The 18,357-nt window shown below is 40.6% G+C and overlaps 3 protein-coding genes across 6 annotated transcripts; 1 reads left to right on the top strand and 2 right to left on the bottom strand.

The window, feature by feature from the left end:
* Window positions 1-2,048: 2,048 nt before the first annotated feature.
* Window positions 2,049-3,819, bottom strand: crybb1l1 (crystallin, beta B1, like 1). 2 transcript variants are annotated; one of them, XM_024283088.2, is made up of 6 exons: window positions 3,652-3,819; window positions 3,450-3,550; window positions 3,249-3,367; window positions 3,045-3,177; window positions 2,813-2,955; window positions 2,094-2,734 (listed from the first exon to the last, which is right to left on the bottom strand). In XM_024283088.2, exons 2-6 carry the CDS (start codon window positions 3,543-3,545, stop codon window positions 2,563-2,565), a joined length of 663 nt encoding a protein of 220 aa, XP_024138856.1. In that variant the 5' UTR covers window positions 3,546-3,550; window positions 3,652-3,819; the 3' UTR covers window positions 2,094-2,562. The 2 variants fall into 2 exon arrangements, with proteins under 2 accessions (XP_024138857.1, XP_024138856.1); XM_024283089.1 differs by lacking the exon at window positions 3,652-3,819 and having other exon boundaries at window positions 2,049-2,734; window positions 3,450-3,545.
* Window positions 3,820-4,583: 764 nt separating this feature from the next.
* Window positions 4,584-6,314, top strand: cryba1l1 (crystallin, beta A1, like 1). 2 transcript variants are annotated; one of them, XM_024283090.2, is made up of 6 exons: window positions 4,584-4,670; window positions 4,824-4,906; window positions 4,996-5,114; window positions 5,250-5,391; window positions 5,463-5,605; window positions 5,710-6,314. In XM_024283090.2, exons 2-6 carry the CDS (start codon window positions 4,832-4,834, stop codon window positions 5,855-5,857), a joined length of 627 nt encoding a protein of 208 aa, XP_024138858.1. In that variant the 5' UTR covers window positions 4,584-4,670; window positions 4,824-4,831; the 3' UTR covers window positions 5,858-6,314. The 2 variants fall into 2 exon arrangements, with proteins under 2 accessions (XP_024138858.1, XP_024138859.1); XM_024283091.2 differs by having other exon boundaries at window positions 4,617-4,746.
* Window positions 6,315-8,386: 2,072 nt separating this feature from the next.
* LOC112153130 lies at window positions 8,387-18,357 on the bottom strand. Of its 2 annotated transcripts, XM_024283076.2 has the most exons (6): window positions 17,291-18,356; window positions 16,610-16,736; window positions 15,127-16,427; window positions 11,338-12,159; window positions 10,512-10,598; window positions 8,387-9,239 (listed from the first exon to the last, which is right to left on the bottom strand). In XM_024283076.2, exons 2-6 carry the CDS (start codon window positions 16,710-16,712, stop codon window positions 8,748-8,750), a joined length of 2,805 nt encoding a protein of 934 aa, XP_024138844.1. In that variant the 5' UTR covers window positions 16,713-16,736; window positions 17,291-18,356; the 3' UTR covers window positions 8,387-8,747. The 2 variants fall into 2 exon arrangements, with proteins under 2 accessions (XP_024138844.1, XP_024138845.1); XM_024283077.2 differs by lacking the exon at window positions 16,610-16,736 and having other exon boundaries at window positions 17,291-18,357.

The following is an 18,357-nucleotide window of genomic DNA, read 5'->3' as shown; positions in this document are numbered from 1 at the left end:
TCTAGACTGATTCAATTTAATTTAATAATTCATCAAACTTGAGCTGATGTTTACTGTTCTTTCTACAGCAAAAACAGGCTTATTTCCCTCAAATCTCAGAAAAAAGGAAAGTATGTCATATTTATTTAACATGCAGATAACCATGAATCTGAGTTTGTTTCTGCTAGAAGCCAAAGAAATAGAAACTTAAATGTTTCAGAGTGGGAAAGAGCAACTCAACTATCCAAACCCTATCTAAATGCACTATTCTAAGCACAGAATGAGATTAAGATACCATAGTAGGTTACTGAATCCAACTTTTTTTGCCCTTTGCAGCTAAAAGCTTCTACAAAAATCAAGAAAACAGAACATTCTAGTAAAGGTATTTACAGGTGAAAATGTGAGCCTGGGTCACACAATCAGCACTTTGTAAATGCATGCTTTACACTGACTTAACCCTGTTAGGTGCACACTTTTACAGAATTGACAGAAAATTCATATATTTTGGAGTTTAATTGTTTTTTTACCCTTTGATGAAATCCCCCTTTTTTTCATTGGGTGATTTGGTACATTTTTGCAAACAGCTAAGATGAAAAAAAATTTACATAAATGTTCAATTAAAATAAGCACATTATTGCACTTTCTTAAACTAGACACACATATTCTATTACAAAGAACTATTTATGAACAGATTTATAAAATTTTAAAATACAAATACTCATTTAAAAACACGAATAACTACTGATTAATTATTTTCGTCATGGAGTTTTGAAAATTAACAAAACTTTTCTCAACAAAAGTGTTTGTAAGATTTGAATGAAGTAGCCATTCTGAAATGAGCAGGAAAACCCCCTCTACTGCCCCTAGTGGAATGATGATGAACCACAGGGCAAAAAACAGACAAAGTTACAGTATAAACAATGAGTTTTTAAGAAAAATGTGGATCATACAAATGAGAAAAGTGGAAATGTGTGTTCGATATTATACAAGTGGTTATATAGGGTCAAACTGAGTCATTTCTAACTAAAAATTCATTTTAATTTACAAAATACTCATTAGCTATTAGAGTTTAGCATCCTTTCAGCTCTGATGATTTATATATTTTTTTTACTTCACACCATTAAATATATTTTGACTTGTCTAAATAAAATTGCTCCATCAGACACTGGTGACTGTCAATACTTAGGTTTGTTATCAAATAAAAATTAAAATAAAACACCAACTGTATGTTAGTTTTCAAGTGCTAACATATCCAGAGAACATACTGTAAGTAGGAAATGTGTCTATGTCCCTGTATTTAATTTACTTAGTTAAATATGTTTGACTTTATAACAAAAAGAATAATTTATACATTGGAGGAGAATACGGACATGAAACAATAAACGCATAGGTCATTAGTATATATTTGAATATATTTCACTAAAGCTACTTTGTTTGATTAATTTATTTTGTATTTTTACTTATTTGTGCAATGGATGTAATCATTCTAATTTAACTATTAATATTCATATATGTATTCATATGTATGTATATATTCTTAATAGATTAATTGGCTACTCTAAAATGTCCCTAGGTGTGAATGTGAGTGTGTATGGCTCCGCCCCCTGGGAACCCAAAAGGGAAAAACAGTTTAGAAAATGGGTAGGAAAAAATGGATGGACCATTGATTTTTCTTATTTATGCAGTTGAGTTTGAATTTGTCATTTCTTCTGCAGAAACAAATATGACTGACTTGTGTTAATTGAATCTGAAGAAAGCAAATTAAGTCTTTCATATTCTCTTTTTTTTAAAACTGGGCAGATCTTTTTCTGCGTAAAGTGATATATGAAGTGTATTTTTGTTGACACCCCCATCAGACCTAACATCAAATTCAGTCTCTTAAAATTCAAGAAACTACCATGTTCTCTTTTCTTCCCTGTAGCTCATTCACAAAACTTATACTAGAATCAAAAATAGCAAAAATAAATCCTCAAAAATAAGTTTTAGTACATGAATAGTGATAAAGAATCTTAATTTTCTTTTATATGTGTCTTTTTCGAGCACATTTTTGCAATGAGTACCAACAAGTATATCTTTGAAATCCAGATTTTCCTTTTTATTGAAAACTTGGCCAGGAGTCTGTACAGCAGAGAGGGTGTGCCGTGCACAAGGGCAGGTAGGGGGAGTCCATGGTCCATGGTTTCCCATGGTGTATCAAACCCTGAGCCGAAAATCGTGACTGTAAAACAGAGGTGTTTGTGTTCCCTCTTTTGTGTCTTGGAGGACTGTGGAGGAGAATGAAGTGAGGGACTAAAAAAAAAAAAAAGAAGAAGAAGGAGAAAAGGGGGAAAAGCTCGACCCACAGGGGAGAAAGAGAAAAGTAGAGACAGAGAGGGATGGATGGTGGTCTGGTGGTTTTTTTGAGGTCCAGCTGGTCCTTCCTCGGAGGTGTTGTCTCCAGTCAGGGGCAGAAGTGCATCTTCACCCTGTGTTAGATCACAGATCTTCTACAAGGTAAAAGCCTCAGACATCTCTTCCCCTTTCCTTCTTCCTCCGCCCCTCTCCCTCACTTCCGCTCTTTCTCTTTCTCTCCTTCCCCGAGCCTCACTTGCTGGCCATGGTGTAACACCCATGGGGGTGCCACTGCATGTCACGAATACGTCTCACAGACTGGAACTGAGGGTGGCGAGCGCCATACTCGTTGAAGTGCCTGTAGTCACCCTTCTCCAGCAGATACTGGCTCCCACGGTATCCGGGGAACTGGTATCCCACCCAGCTGGTGGCGAAGGAAAACTTGTGTCATTATGGGAAGGATTTGACGAATCTTTTTGAACACTGATTGATGCTGACTTACGTTCCGCAGCTGACCATGATGCTACCAACTCTGTCAGTGAAGCCATAGGAGAAAAGGCTGGGAACGTCATCGTCCATGATCTCCATCTTACGGCCCTTGAACTCTCCCACTTCGTACAGGCAGATCTTGTGCTTCTCAGGGTCCTGGATGAATAAAAACAACATGAACTCCAATCCGTAGAAAGTGAATGTCAATAGGAGAGGAAAATCTAAGAAACGAGTGCAGGTTTTACCATTCTGACAGGCCTGAAGGACAGCAGGTAGTCGTTCCTCTGACAGTTGCTCCAGGAGTCCCAGCGGGGGTACTCTCCCTTTTCCAGGATGTACATCTCACCGCAGAAGTTCATCTGCTCGAATCCCACGAAGCTGTGGAGAAGAGACAGAGTTAACGTGCATCCAGACTAGAAGTGAAGCAGTGAAGGTGTGTTGAGACTTACGGTCCACACTCAACACGCAGGGAGCGAACGCGGTCCATGCCCATCTCACACACATTCATGCACTCGTTGTTGATCTCAATCATGCGGCCCTGGAAATTCTCCTGATCGAACACATACATCTAAAGTAGAAAAAAAGTGTCATATAGGTGCTTTGATGCATTTCACTGGAGGTGCTGTTTTCTGCGTGAGAAATCCACCCACCCTGTAGGACATCATTCCCATCTCAGACTTCTTGCCCTGAGCAGCTTTCCCATCAGTCTGGGAAGAAGCCTTGGCCTTGGAATCTCCACTGGACATGATTACTGAGGGGTGAAAGAAGCCAGAGAAGGTGTGTTTGTGTGAGACCCTCAACTTTTACTCATCACAACATCACAGGAAAGCAGAGGTGTACAATGCACCTTACCTGTCTGTGTGCAACGCCTGCGCCGATCCTCACTCAGAGTGTGTGCGGCTTTGAATGTGCCTCTGTCTTTTATATGCTGGCGCTCACAGGAGGCGGATTATGGGGAGAGAAAGCAACCTGCTGAGGTCAGAGGCCCGAGACAAAAGAAACCCACACATCATCAGAGGGGGACAAGCAGAGGATGGGAGGAGGCCAGCGGTGGAAACTGGAGAACAGAATTTAAAATAAAAGGTGTGAAATTAAAAAGTTTATATTTAAAAAAAAATTCAAAAATTTCAAATGTATGTTTTTGTTTTTTATCCAAAGATTCCCAAAGGTTTTTTTCCCCATAAAATTCTGAGGAGGAGGAGACATAAACAATGTTGTGGTGATTTTTGTAAAAACTGTGAATGGATTTAAATAAAATCACTTTATGTCATTTTATTTTGTTTGGTTTTTATGCGTGAAAAATGAAATGAAAGTGAGGTTTATAATGATTATGTTTCAAGCTTGATCAACCATAAACCTGCGCAGGTGCGTCTGCGCACCTGAACCCCAGGTGAGGATGAGTCTGTGCACATCTTTGTGTGTGACATGATCTTTCCTTCAACATTTCTATTAATCAGTTGAGGCAAACTCAGTTCTCTCCTTCAGTGTGCCTCTGCTACACCGTTAATCCCCACATTCTCCACCCCGATCCCAGTCCTTTGTGCCGGGGTGCGCGCCGGACTGCTGACCGGCGTCCGAACATACCGGAGCGCCTTTGTTCTCCAGCCTCAACAGCACTATGGGATCTGCTGAGCTGGCCATCAGAGCAGGACAACAGCGTGGACCTGCGTCGGCGGGGGCGCGCTTCCCAGCCGCTCCTGCGCAGCACGGACTGCCCCCTGGATTAGAGGCGGGGGCGCGGACGTGCACCAGAGCGCGCGCCCCCCGACCACCGATATAAAACTGAAGCGCCAGGTTCTCTTAAAGCTCTACGCGAGGCAGGCGGTAGGCACGTATCACCCCCGAGGTCATCCTTTAGAGTGCCAGACTAGGTAAGGCCACAACTCTACTTCAACTTGTCACACTCTCAAAGCCAAAGCACTTCCAGACACCACTTCTCTTCTCCAGGTCTGATTTTTCAGTATTTTGGTCATGATGCTTTATCCTGAACCACTGATGGTCACATCTTCTCCATGTCCTCATAGGAGTCAACATGTACAGAACTACAAGATCCCCCATGATGCAGCCGCTGGTCAACTCAGGAATGGGCATGGCTCCTTTCTTTAAGGTAGAAACACTCATTTGCTCACATACATTTCTATATTTTGTTAAAATTTTCTTATAATTTGAGAACATCTGCTCGGTTGGTCTTCTCAGGTGACTGTGTTCGAGCAGGAGCACTTCCAGGGAAAGTACCTGGAGTTCACCTCTGAGTGCTGCAACATCCAGGAGTGTGGGATGGACAATATTCGCTCCATCAGGGTGGAGAGTGGAGCGTAAGCTTACTTTATGGCAATAAAACCACTTTACTACCTTACCACAAACACAAACCAAAATAGTACTTACGACAATAAGGATGAATACTTTTTCACAGATAAACAATCGAACTGTGTATGTGTTTGTTTGTGAAGCTGGGTGGGTTTCGAGCACCACGACTTCCAGGGCCAGCAGTTCATCCTGGAGAGAGGAGAGTATCCTCACTGGGACGCCTACAGCGGCTCCCTGTCCTACCACGTGGAGCGCCTCATGTCTCTGCGCCCCATCTACTGCGCCGTGAGTTACGCAGCGACACTGTCCACCTGTCCAGCAAACCGGAAGCACCAACATGTCTGTGTCTCTTCCAGTCCCACCAGAGCAGCCGCATGACCATTTACGAGAGGGAGAACTTCATGGGCCGCTGCGTGGAGGTCTGCGATGACTACCCTTCTCTGCAGGCCATGGGTTGGATGATGCCTGAAGTTGGCTCCATGCACGTGCAGTGCGGCGCGTAAGTTCTTGTGACCTTCTGTTTGATTGAAATGGGACTTAGCCAGCTTAGTCTTACCACCTATGCATCCAGCGATTTCTGAATCTAAGTGTGCTTCCCCACAGCTTTGTGTGCTACCAGTACCCTGGCTACAGGGGCCAGCAGTACATCATGGAGTGTGAGAGACACAGTGGAGACTACCAGCACTGGAGGAACTGGGGTTCTCACTGTCAGACCCCCCAGATCCAGTCCATCAGGCGTATCCAGCACTGAGAGAGGCTGAAAACTGAAGCTAAAACCCCCTATCGGACAGCAGGCCCCCTTCCTACCCACAATCCTCTCCTGTCTTTCCTTCCTCTCCCCAATCCTCTCCTTCCTTTTGACTCGAGCCGCTGCAGCCGCCCCAAACAGACCCCACCGAATTACAGCCGCTCCTATAGTGTGATAAGAGACAATATCACACTGTTAAAGCACAGGGAAGCACACATACACTTGACGACATAATTGGCACGCACAGTGTCTTTTTATTTGGTTTTGAGGCCCCTGCACACGCTCACACACCTGTGCTGTACTCTCACCTGATCCCAGCTGGTGGAGCAAATCGAACACAGGTGGACTCCAGGCGTTCGTCCCCAGCTGCACACTCTCCTCGGTGCAGCTCAGATGTGCGGCGTTGTAGTGTAGGAGGTCGACCCACAGGTTGATGATTAATAAACTCGTTTTCACTTCACCAAGTCTTGTTTATTATTTGACTGATTATTAAGTGCAGTCTGGACGAGCAAATGGTTTCATCAAGAGGAATAGAAATCTGCAACTTTTTTTCAAATGAAAGTTTCATATGTTTCTCTGCAATAGTTATAGCTTATAAGACGGGTACATTTTTGTTAATGTTTGGTTTTGATTATTTGTATTATTTTAAAGCATAAAAAGAGGTTGCTTTTTTGCAAATCAATTATTAAAGTATTTTTTTTATTTTTAGCTTTAATGTTTAAACTACAGCAAAACATGTAGAAAATCAGTTATTATATTAGAGACTTTTGATGCAACTGACTGAGTTCAAGGGAATAATTTGCTCTCAGCTAGATGGAGCATGTGGTTTTATTTCAATAAAACAAACATGCTAATTAATCATTTCAAAGGATTATTAAGAATTATTAGGTGCATGGCCAATTATTGAAAAACAAAAAAAAGTTTAAGCTTTTAGGTGTGCCTTATGGTGGAGAAAATATGGTATATTAAAAAGTAAACACCAGACATAATCAACTAACCATTGTTGGATAAGTCATAAAGAATGTTAAAAAATATATAATCATTTGAAAGTACTTCATAAACAGATCCATTTAAATGACATGTATCAATGCAGTTTCTATAGAAATAGATTGTTCTAGATTGCTGGTAACTCCCAATTTATTTCTACATCAATGTTAAAACCACTAAAACAGAACAAAGACTTTCATAGATAAAATCTATCATTTTACCTCAATGCTTTGAGCTGCTGCCATTTGATGGTCTTTAATCTGTTAAAGATGGAAACATACATTTTAAATGTAGCACAGCGATTAACACACATTCTAGAAGTATCTGCCAAGCCTGATTAAAGTTGACTCACTCAAAGCGAAATCTGCCATTCCAGCTCCAATAATTGTCTTGTTTTAACGAAACATCTGAAGCTGTTAGTGAACTGGTTTTAAGTTTGGGTTTGGATAGAAGTTGGTTTATTAAAAAATGTATTAATAATGTAAGAATAAGTTAAAAAAAAAATTTTTCTTGCACACAATAGTTATAAGAAACATTCACATTAGACACCATTCTTTTATTTATTTATTAAAAACTGTTAAAAGAAAGATTAGGTGACATTTAAGCTTAAAAGAGACATTTGAAGAATCTCTATATTTGGTATACAATATTAATATATATATATATATACACACAAAGTATTCATAAAATTGTACATATAAAATATGAATATATTAGATATATAAAATTGAGTCTGCTTTCTTAATGTGTATTTATATATACAATAAAAAAGCAGGCATATTTGCTTCAACTATTGTACCAAGGTTTGGTGGTTAAAAGTTGAAAACCACATGTTTATTACACATTTTGAACATCTAAACCTCTATCTATGCAACTCTGGTCATCCTAGTAAAATATAATGGAGGTGTTCTAACCTCACCTGCTTATTTGTTTAAAAAATAAAAAACGTAGAAATGTATAAAAAAATTCAGTTAAAGAGAATACCTTTGAAAAGTAATAAATATAAAAAGGCAGATTTATGTCACATCATTTTCCAAATGAACCTGGCAAAAAGTTTATTTAGTTTTGAGAATAGATCTAGTGGTGGTGGTAGAGGTATGTTTTGAAACAAATATGTTAATTTTGGAAGTATGCTCATCTTTAATGTATTTATTCTTCCCATTATTGATATTGGGTCATCCATTTCTCTATGGAGTTGTTTATCTCTGATCATAATTTGATTCTACTACCTGTTCTAGTTTTGGCCTGATAGTGATTCCTAAATATTTGAAACTTTCAGCTACGTTAAATTGAATAGTTGCAGAGATTGGATTTTTTCCCTCTTCTTCATTTAGTAATAAACTAGATGATTTTGCGTAGTTTACTCTATATCCTGAAACAGTTCCATATTTTTCAATTGTTTCCAGTAAAGAAGGAATTGACTTTTTTATCTGGTAGAGAAACACAATCACGTCGTCTGCATATAAAGCTACTTTGTGTTCTACTGGACCCACCTTGATCCCATGCTATAAAACTGAATAGTTCTTTATTTTGAAGAACATCAGCTGCAAAAGTAAAACAAACACTTTATTGTTGAAATGTAAATGTAGGACAGGAAAAAGTGCCAAACAAAAGCAGAGGAACAGAGGCTAGTATTAGTTAAAACTAATAAAACACTGAAAATGTCTTTGAATACAAAATACCTTTTCCCTTCTTGCATTTTTTTTTTACGTTGTGAACTTAAAACCATAAAAACAAACCTTTTCTCTTTTTTAACAAATGTAAAAAACTGTAAACGATTATCAAAAACACTATTTAAATGAAAAACATCCAGAACCGTGCCCTGTTCATTCAAGACAGAACTTCTTGAAGAAGGGTGAAACAGGTCTCATTCCCTGCAGTCCCAAAGAGTCCCATGCTCCTCCTCCTAGTCTACTTCTACATCGATGACCTCATCATCACTGCTCTCCTTACTAATCACCTGCCTCCGCTCCTCTTCCTGCTTTAGTTTTGTGTCTAAGTGATAATCGCTCTCGGATCTCAGAGAAACGGTTTCCACATCGATGACTTCGTCTTGCTCTGTAGAGGAGAGGTCTTCAGATCCAGAAGCTGGTGAGAAAGCTTCCCTGCCGGACTGCGTCGTCTGATCAAAGCAAGGCCTTTTAGTCACGGTGGAAGCGTGGCTAGTTTCCTCAGACCCTCTCTTTCTTCCCCTGGCTGTCGGTTCTTCACGTGGCAGCATGGTAAAGTCTCCCTCACGATGTTTCTCTGCTTGGTTATCTGAGTAACTCTGGGAATCCAGCTGAACTGGTTCCACTTTGTGTTCTCCATTGGATAGGATGAGGGCCTGAGCTCTTTTTCTGGGTCTTGACTTGTGAACTTTCTCTGCTGGGGGGGCTTCTTCAGCTCGAGTGAGTTCCTCAAAAAAGAAGAGATTTAACAGTTAAAGCAGCAAGCGTCGTTGGCACTGCCCCCTCCTGACCCGCCCTCGCTGGCTACATGCCCGTCAGACCCGCATGCGACAAATTCATTCATTTTATCACTTAGCAACCATTTTATTTTTTAGTCTAGTGGGGTTAACAAACAGGTCTATGTAATTTTTAGAAGAATTTGCAAAGGTAAATCTTTTGATTTCCTTGGAAACTGAGATTTTTAATCAACCAAGCTCACATTCTTAATTCGTGTGTTACATCTTGTTGTTCAGCTTGAGCCAATGATTTATGTCATTTTCTAAATATTCTGGTAAAAAAAAAGTGAGCAACAGGGAAACACCCCTTTTAAGAGATCACTACAGGATTATCAATGATAATCTACAACTTCTAAGTCCAAAATTTTTTCCCAAGTAGCTTCCCAAAGATGTTCAAGGAATTAGGAGGCGATAGATCAAAACCCCTGGGGAGAGTTTAACCCTTTAACACCTGAGGTGACGTCGGTGAGGCTTTAACACAAAATCTTTAAAAATACTGCAACTTTTCAACCGTTAACACGATCAACGTAATTTCAGCAGATTTTGGAGAAAAGCCATTGTGTTAACAATTAAAAAATTAAAGTATATCAAAGAATATAAACACTGAAGCTCCAGTGTTAAAGGTTTAACTGTTTTTTTGTAGTTACATGCATGTAGATTTTGAGCATGTGGCGTGGCTGAAATCTTTGCTCGAATCCACAGAAAGAGGGAAGAATATGGTCCTTGAAGTCTAGGTCTGCTTCAGGTCATAAAAGCTAAAAAATATTAAAAAACTCCAGCGTTTTTGCATAGCTAAGTACATTTTTATGACATTTTTTTAGGCTCGTGGCCACTGAACGCCAAGTAAACCAGGTCAAACTTTAAACAATTGGGGACTTGGATCTGGTAGTGATGTATAGAAAGCGTTCCTTAAAATTTACGGAAGTGCTGACCATTCAAAAATTGATCATAAAGGAGAAAGCTGGATTTATATGACACCAAGTCTTTCATATATCAAAATAGATCTGGGAAAGAAAAAGCCTAAATAAAGATTCACAGGATTTGCACCGCTTTGATATTTCACACCAAACCCATTCCAGCTGCAGGGCTACTAAACAGTAAAAAAGAAGCCCCTCCCTGCTTATCCAGTGTGAACACCGTGGTCTAAAGGGATGTTCTTGAACACGTGTCAGATGTTCGGTGTGTTCATAGCTTTAGATTCCCATGACAGAAGTCAATACTCACCTTAGAGAACGATCTGCTAATTCTGCTTCGGATTGGATAAACCTTTAAGCCTATGGACACGAGGTCATGGTCAAAACCGTTTTTGGCCTTTAAAGAAGAAAAGATCATAAAGATAAAACATGTTGCTTTACAAACTGTTTCTGTGGGATCTGAACATCAAGTTTTTTTGTTTTGGTTTTTATTGTCTTTTGCTATGTTTTTGTTTTTCTGTCATGTCTATTTACCTATTTTTTGTTTTCTTTTTTGTACTTTTTTTAATAACTGCTTCTACGTTTTATGAATTTGTTGTTTTTTTTTAATTGACAACTCCATCTGTTGTTTCTGTTTTTGCTGTTGTCTTTTATTCTTTCTGTATAGATTTAATTTGTTCTTTTACTAGAGATTATCAACTTTTTTTTTAAGGGACTAAAGACGGAAATTAGCTTGAAATGCTATAATATAATATATTTGCATTTTTAAATGTTTTATCAATATATGTTGTCCCTGTCTTAAAAAAACAATCAATCAAAATAGTAAAGCTGGAAAAGTGACGATGGATAAATCATGTGGAGCGTCCAGCTGCTCTGCTGTAGCAGAGACTTTTCATTGAAACATTTATTCTTCTAGTTTTTGGAATAGTTTTACTCAAAGCCAAAATTTCAAAACATCATTACAAAGAAGAGGAGTGTGGCTGTTAATTCTTCGGCAGAAACACAGATCTCCCTCTTCATGTCTTTTTTATATGCGACGTATTTTTTAGGTTGAAACCATTGGGCTAACATGTCATGCTACCCAGGAAATGTCCTTTTTAAATCAAGTGAAGAAACTCTGGGATTGAAGGTTTTACCTCATTTTCCAGACTCTGGCAGCTTTGTTCCCGTGAAGTTGCAGATTTTTTCCCCGTTGTCCTCTGCTGATGCTGCAGATAATCTGCCCGCTCAATCACACTTTTGGCCTTGGCGTCACTCGACGACTTCTCCTTCCTCCTTTTCTTGACTTTCTTCTCCAGTGGTAATGTCTTGATCTTTCTCGAGGTCAATTCTTTTGGTTTCTTTTTTTTAAGTGTTTTTTTGATGCCCTCAGAGCAAGTTTCACCAGCAGCAGGGGCTTCACGCAGATCTCCGTTTATGGCTGCCTGAAAACATCTGACCCTGCTGGGCCCCTGAGGGTCGCTCGAGCTTTTGGTTTGTTCGCTCTGGATGGTGTAAGGCTGGCCGTCATCTGATGCACGACTCGCATCGCATGCCTCTCTGCTCTCGATGTGCTCCTCGAAGGATTGCAGGAAATTGACCAGGATTTCATTCAGCTCTCCTTCAGACTGCTGCTGCAGAACCGGCACCTCTGAGCCTGCGGGGGGGTCCTGCTGCTTGCTTCGGGCTTGTGAGGAACCAAAAGTGCTGCTGCTGGTTGGAAGAGGACCCTGTGTCTGTGCAGGTATACTGTAATTATTTGGTAAAATATGAAGCTCCATCAGGACCTCATCCAGAAGGCGGTCAATCTGCTCCTCCTGAGGAGGGAGGGGTGTGTTGTGGAGGGTGGGTGGCCCTGCGGTTATGTGGGAGGCAGCAGGGGGCGCAGAGATGTGAGCTGAAGATGTCTGGAGGGGTCCAGTGAAGGAAGATGAAGGTTGAACAGAAACCAAGGAGGATTTGTTCTCCCGAAAACTTTCCTGCAATTAATAAGAGAACGACTTTTCAGGAACAAAAGGATTTGCAGAAGAAAAGAGTTGATTCATAACATGTTTTTAGACAAAAATCTTTGAAGTCACAGACTTTTAAAGACTCACTCCATTGAAAACTGTGTTCTTGGTGTTCTTAACATGTTCTTGTGGCTTTATTTCTCTCTTTCTTTTTTCAAATCATGATAAATCAGGAGCAAATGAAAAAATGCTGTTTGAAAAAGAATGTATTTGTTACATAGAAAATGCGCTGGGCAGGCCACAAGCTTCTGGCTCTGCTCCATTCTGATGCATCCAAAATATATGAAGAATACACAAATCTATATATTTTAGCCACTGCCCTCTGAATAGCGACTAACCATTGCTATGCAGCGTAAGATAAAAGGTACTTTAAAGTCATAAAATAAACTAAAAAATCAGAAAAAAATCATAATGTAGCCATGAGGGGGCCCAAGCCAGGGTCCCATTGTGCCGGTCCCAAGCCGGATAAATACAGAGGGCTGTGTCAGGAAGGGCATCCGACGTAAAATCTTTGCCAAATCAAATATGCGAATCAGACCTACGATCCATACCGGATCGGTCAAGGTCCGGGTTAACAACGACCACCATCGGTGCTGATCACCGACAGGGTGCCGGTGGAAATTGGACTACTGTTGGTGGAAGAAGGAGAGGAGGAATGCGGGTTCGTAGGAAGAGAGAGAAGAGGATGCAGCGTAAGGTGAAAGTAGAGGTGCCAAAGGCCAAACAAAGAGCTTATGATGACTTGTACGCTAGGTTGGGTAGTAAGGAGGGAGAGACTGACCTGTACAGACTAGCAAGGCAGAGAGATCGAGATGGGAAGGACATGCAGCAGGTTAGGGTGATCAAGGATAGGAATGGTAATGTGGTGACAGGTGTCAGTGGTGTAATGGAAAGATGGAAAGAATACTTTGAAGAGTTGATGAATGAAGAGAATGAGAGAGAACAAAGAGTAGAAGAGGTGACGGTTGTGGAGCAGGAAGTAAGAAAGATTAGTAAAGGTGAAGTGAGAGGGGCTTTGAAGAGGATGAAGAGTGGAAAGGCTCTTGGTCCTGATGATATACCTGTGGAGGTATGGAAGTGTCTAGGAGAGATGGCAGTGGAGTTTTTGACCGGGTTGTTCAACAGGATCTTAGGTGGTGAGAAGATGCCTGAGGAATGGAGGAGAAGTGTGATGGTGCCCATTTTTAAGAATAAGGGAGATGTGCAGAGTTGTGGTAACTACAGAGGAATAAAGCTGATGAGCCATACAATGAAGGTGTGGGAAAGAGTAGTGGAAGCCAGACTAAGAGCAGAAGTGAACATTTGTGAGCAGCAGTATGGTTTCATGCCAAGAAAGAGCACTACAGATGCAACATTTGCTTTGAGGATGTTGATAGAGAAGTACAGAGAAGGTCAGAGAGAGCTCCACTGTGTCTTTGTAGATCTGGAGAAAGCTTATGACAGAGTGCCCAGAGAGGAACTATGGTTTTGTATGAGGAAGTCTGGAGTGACAGAGAAGTATGTCCGAGCAGTGCAGGACATGTATGAGGGCTGTAAGACAGTGGTGAGGTGTGCTGTAGGGGTGACAGAGGAGTTCAAGGTGGAGGTGGGATTACATCAGGGATCAGCTCTGAGCCCCTTCCTGTTTGCAATGGTGATGGACAGACTGACGGATGAGGTTAGACAGGAATCACCATGGACTATGATGTTTGCAGATGATATTGTGATTTGTAGTGAGAGCAGGGAACAGGTGGAGGTGGAGTTAGAGAGGTGGAGGTTTGCCCTGGAAAGGAGAGGAATGAAGGTTAGCCGCAGTAAGACAGAGTACATGTGTGTGAATGAGAGGAACCAGAGTGGAAGAGTGAGGTTACAGGGAGAAGAGATAAAGAAGGTGGAGGAGTTTAAGTATTTAGGGTCAACAGTACAGAGTAATGGAGAGTGTGGAAAAGAAGTGAAGAGGAGAGTGCAAGCAGGTTGGAATGGGTGGAGAAAAGTGTCAGGTGTGATGTGTGACAGAAGAGTTTCAGCACAAATGAAAGGAAAGGTGTACAAGACTGTGGTGAGACCAGCCATGTTGTTTGGACTAGAAACAGTGGGACTGAAGAAAAGACAGGAAGCAGAGCTGGAGGTAGCAGAGATGAAGATGCTGAGGTTCTCTTTGGGAGTGACCAGGATGGATAGGATCAGGAATGAATACATCAGAGGGACAGCACATGTTAGAGGTTTTGGAGATAAAGTCAGAGAGGCCAGACTGAGATGGTTTGGACATGTTCAGAGGAGAGACAGTGAATATATTGGTAGAAGGATGCTGAGTCTAGAGCTGCAGGAAAGAGGTCTAGAGGAAGACCAAAGAGGAGGTTTATGGATGCAGTGAATGAAGACATGAAGGTGGCTGGTGTTAGAGTGGAGGATGCTGAAGACAGGCTTAGATGGAGGAAACTGATTCGCTGTGGCGACCCCTGAAGGGAAAAGCCGAAAGGAAAAGAAGAAGAATCATAAAACATCAGACTTTGTCCAGTATTTTTAGTATTAAGGTATAAAGTTAACAAAAATGAATTAAATCAATGCTAAGTTAGCCTTTTTTTGAGAATTACTATTATTTGATTTTACTTTAGCCAGAGAGCCACTGTAGAGAGCTAAAAGAGCCGCATGTGGCTCCGGAGCCTCAGGTTGCAGACCCCTGGCTTAAACATAATACATTCTTGCACATTTTCTCCCAATTTTAAAATGTATTTACCTCTAAATTTTACTCATATTTTTACGACTTGATCTTTTTTTTTTACTTTAAGTGCTCTTTTAATTTATTCATTTATTTTTAGAGGTATTTAAAAAAGAAACATATTTTAAATTACGTCAATTTCTTGCATTATATTTTGGAGATGTAAAAGAGTGGCACAGCAGCTAAATCTGTTGTCATTTTATAGGTGAGATGATGTGTCCCAGCTGCATACGACTCACCTGGTTACAGCGGCGTTGATGGGGGCGTTTTTGTTCCCGTCCCAGGGTCCTCGGCTGCACGTTCTTGATCGGGCTTTGCTTCCATGCCTGGCTGCATCCTCTCTGCCTCCTTGTTGCTTTCAAATCATCTCTTGTCTTCAGAAACAACTTTTTGCCAACAGATCCTCCACCCTGACCCGTTCTGGGTGTTTTCACCCCCCACTTTTGTAGAAACATCTTCTTAGGCTTGCTCGTCTTCACATTCTCCCCATCCACTAATTGGGTGGATGGTCCCCGCCTTCTTGGTTTCCCTCGCGGTCCCCCTCGCGGTCCCCCTCGCGGTCTCCCTCGCGGTCCCCCTTTGGGTTCCACTTGTGGTTCCCCTCGTGGTCTCCTAGCTCTCTGCTGACCTGCTCCGGCTGTACTGGCACCTCTCTGCCTCCCCCTGCCTCTCCCCCTGAGCCCCCTTTCTTCCTTTTTGTCTTGGTTCATGAAGTAGTTGATGAATCCAGGAATGTTGTCTTGAAAATGTTCAAAATCCTCGTTCTCCAACTCATCAGGCTCTGTGGCTATCCTGTTTGCTCCCTGCAGACCAGTCCAGCTGCTCTGAGGCATAGCGGTACCGCAAACCCTCTGATGGGGAAAATGAGTAGGGGGGTCATTCCTGGCTGGCACTGGTTCAGCACTATGAGAGGGTTCTTTATCACTGGCTGGAGGGGTGGAGGATGAAAGCTGGTGAGTCTGGTTGTCCTTTGGTGGGCAGAGGACAGCAACAGGGACACACTGATGGTAATCTGCTTGTGTTAAATTCTGAAAGGCCTCCACATCAACTGTTTCAAAGGAAGCCAGTGGGAGAGCAAGGGGGGCTGCGCTTGTCTCTTCCGTTTGAGTCCACACCTCTTTTCCAGGGCCTGACAGCATCTCTTTCCAAAGGTAGGTGTTCCCTTCCACCACCTCTCGCCTCCACCTCACTTGTGGTCTCTCGTCTTCCTCCCTCCTCTGGGCATCTGTTTGCACTCCTGCCTCTTTGTGGCGGCAAAGCTCCGCCTGCCCTCCATTGTCTGTTTCGGTTTCTTCCACCAAGCCGTGGATCCCTAGCCTAGCCGCAGCACAAATTGTCTCCTGCTTCTCGTTTTCTGCCACTCCAGTCATCCTTCCCGTGTAAAAGAGTCTGACCAGGTGGAACATGGTGCGATTATCCAAAGTTGGGAAATCCAGGAGCCATCTATTTCCTGGAGGAGGCGGTGGCATGGAGGAAAGAGTCGAGTAGATGGAGGGACTGAGAGCTGACAGAATGCAGCTGTGCATGGGGACGAAAGTATCTGCAGAGCAGGGTGTCAATAAGAACTCAATCCATTAGAAATGTCATTTCATCCATTTACAAATGTGTTTAGTGAAACCCAAAATGTGCATTCAAACTATTTATACACTGGGCAAAAAAGAAATAATAAAATTTGGTGCAAAAAACAAACAAACAAAAAAAGACATCTGTTTGTGTTTATACCTTTTGCCTTTAACAAAACATCACAGAACTGTTGGGACTGTTGTTGTCTCTGCAGCTCAGCAAGGATGAGGACTTCAAAATCAGGCTTTTGAAGGCTGTACATTTTTTTTATTTACTTTCAGATGAACTTAAAAAAAAAACAGGAAATTAAATCAAAATGACATATACATATACAACAAGAAAATGTCATTGAAATTATTAATGTGAACAATAAAGTTTAGCTCAAATTCACATAAACTAAATTTAAATTATGTAAAGTAATCATTGTTTTCTTTGCTAATTAATTGATTTGTCTGTACATTTTAATAAGGTGCTTTATAATAACTTAACATGTTATGATGAGGAGTTCAAATATATATATAAATTTGTGTTAAGTTTCAAGGGTTAAAATCTATTATATTCAGTATTTTATTGGTTAAACAAGTGGTGTCTCAGCGGCCCAGAAGGATGGCGGGACTTCGGGAGACTACGAAGTTAGCCGGACTTTGCTAGCTTCGTGAAAGTTAGCCGGACTTCGCTAACTTCGCGCGGGAAAATTCGTTGCGTAATGCCGATATTATAACCCGCGGAATAAATTATATTAACACTAATAACAAAACAGCACTTTCATGCTCTTTCATGCTCCCGCTCAGTTTTGTGGTTGGTGAAATATAGTTGTCAGGTGTCACCGCTTACACTCACCGTCTGAAAAATCCCAGTCTTCTAGATTTCCGCTCCCACGTCACAAACAACAACACTTTTCTTTAAAAAATAAAATAAATCGTTTGAAGCATGAGGGTAATTTTCTTTTTTGTTCTCTCTCTTTTTTAAATAATCCAATGTTGTTTTTTTAAGTGGGGTCATCTACGGGTCACCGTGTTGGTCAAATCCAAAGTGGCAATGTTTAGCCACTAGAGGGCAGCAGCGCTATTCAAACATCATTACAGTAAGGCCAATGGATAAACAAAGGTCCAGAGTGACGTCACCTTTAAGATAACTTATTTTCCTTATTTTAAAAAAAGTTAATATATATGACATCTGCAAAACTCCTTGAAAATCCCTGGAATATGTTAGTTGTTAATTCAAAGAACAAGACTGTATTATTTCACTTTGAACCTTCTCTTTTGTTGGAAAAATTTGAGCTGTAATAAAAATATTAGAGCATTTTTTTAAAAATAAATACAGTAATTTTGCCACATATGTATTGAATATTAGAAGCAATATGTAGATTATTTATCATGGATTATATTTTTACATTAAGATTTAATATGTTTATTACTAAATTCATTTCACCCTGCAAAAACCTATTTAAGAAGATTTGAACCCAATATTGACGCGTTGTCTTCTTCTTCAACTTTCGGCTTATCCCATTTTTGGGGTCACCACAGAGAAACAGCACTCACTGTTTGACACGAGGTCTACCTTTTGTAAACTATCACCTCAAACAGTTACAACTTTTTGTGTCCTTTCTCCTTTTCTCAATATATAATACTATATATATTCTAAGGTTAAAATTTTCCAATTTAGTCTGAAGAAGTATACAGCTGGTATACTTCCTTTAGTAGTTACATGGTTTATGTAGTATACTTACTACACTTATGCTAAAGTATGCTCACTAAAATTAACTTCAAGTGTGCTACTTTTTGCTTAAGGATGCAATGCTGCAAACTAAATCCCAAATGCTGATAACTTTTACACAGTAAATTTTGTGAAGATTGAATAATCTTAAATTTTTATATAATTTAAAGAAAAAAAGAATCATTTCACTA

This window comes from Oryzias melastigma, linkage group LG10, assembly GCF_002922805.2.
Source record: "Oryzias melastigma strain HK-1 linkage group LG10, ASM292280v2, whole genome shotgun sequence".
NCBI lineage: Eukaryota > Metazoa > Chordata > Actinopteri > Beloniformes > Adrianichthyidae > Oryzias > Oryzias melastigma.
This window is presented reverse-complemented; position numbering and strand designations above follow the sequence as displayed.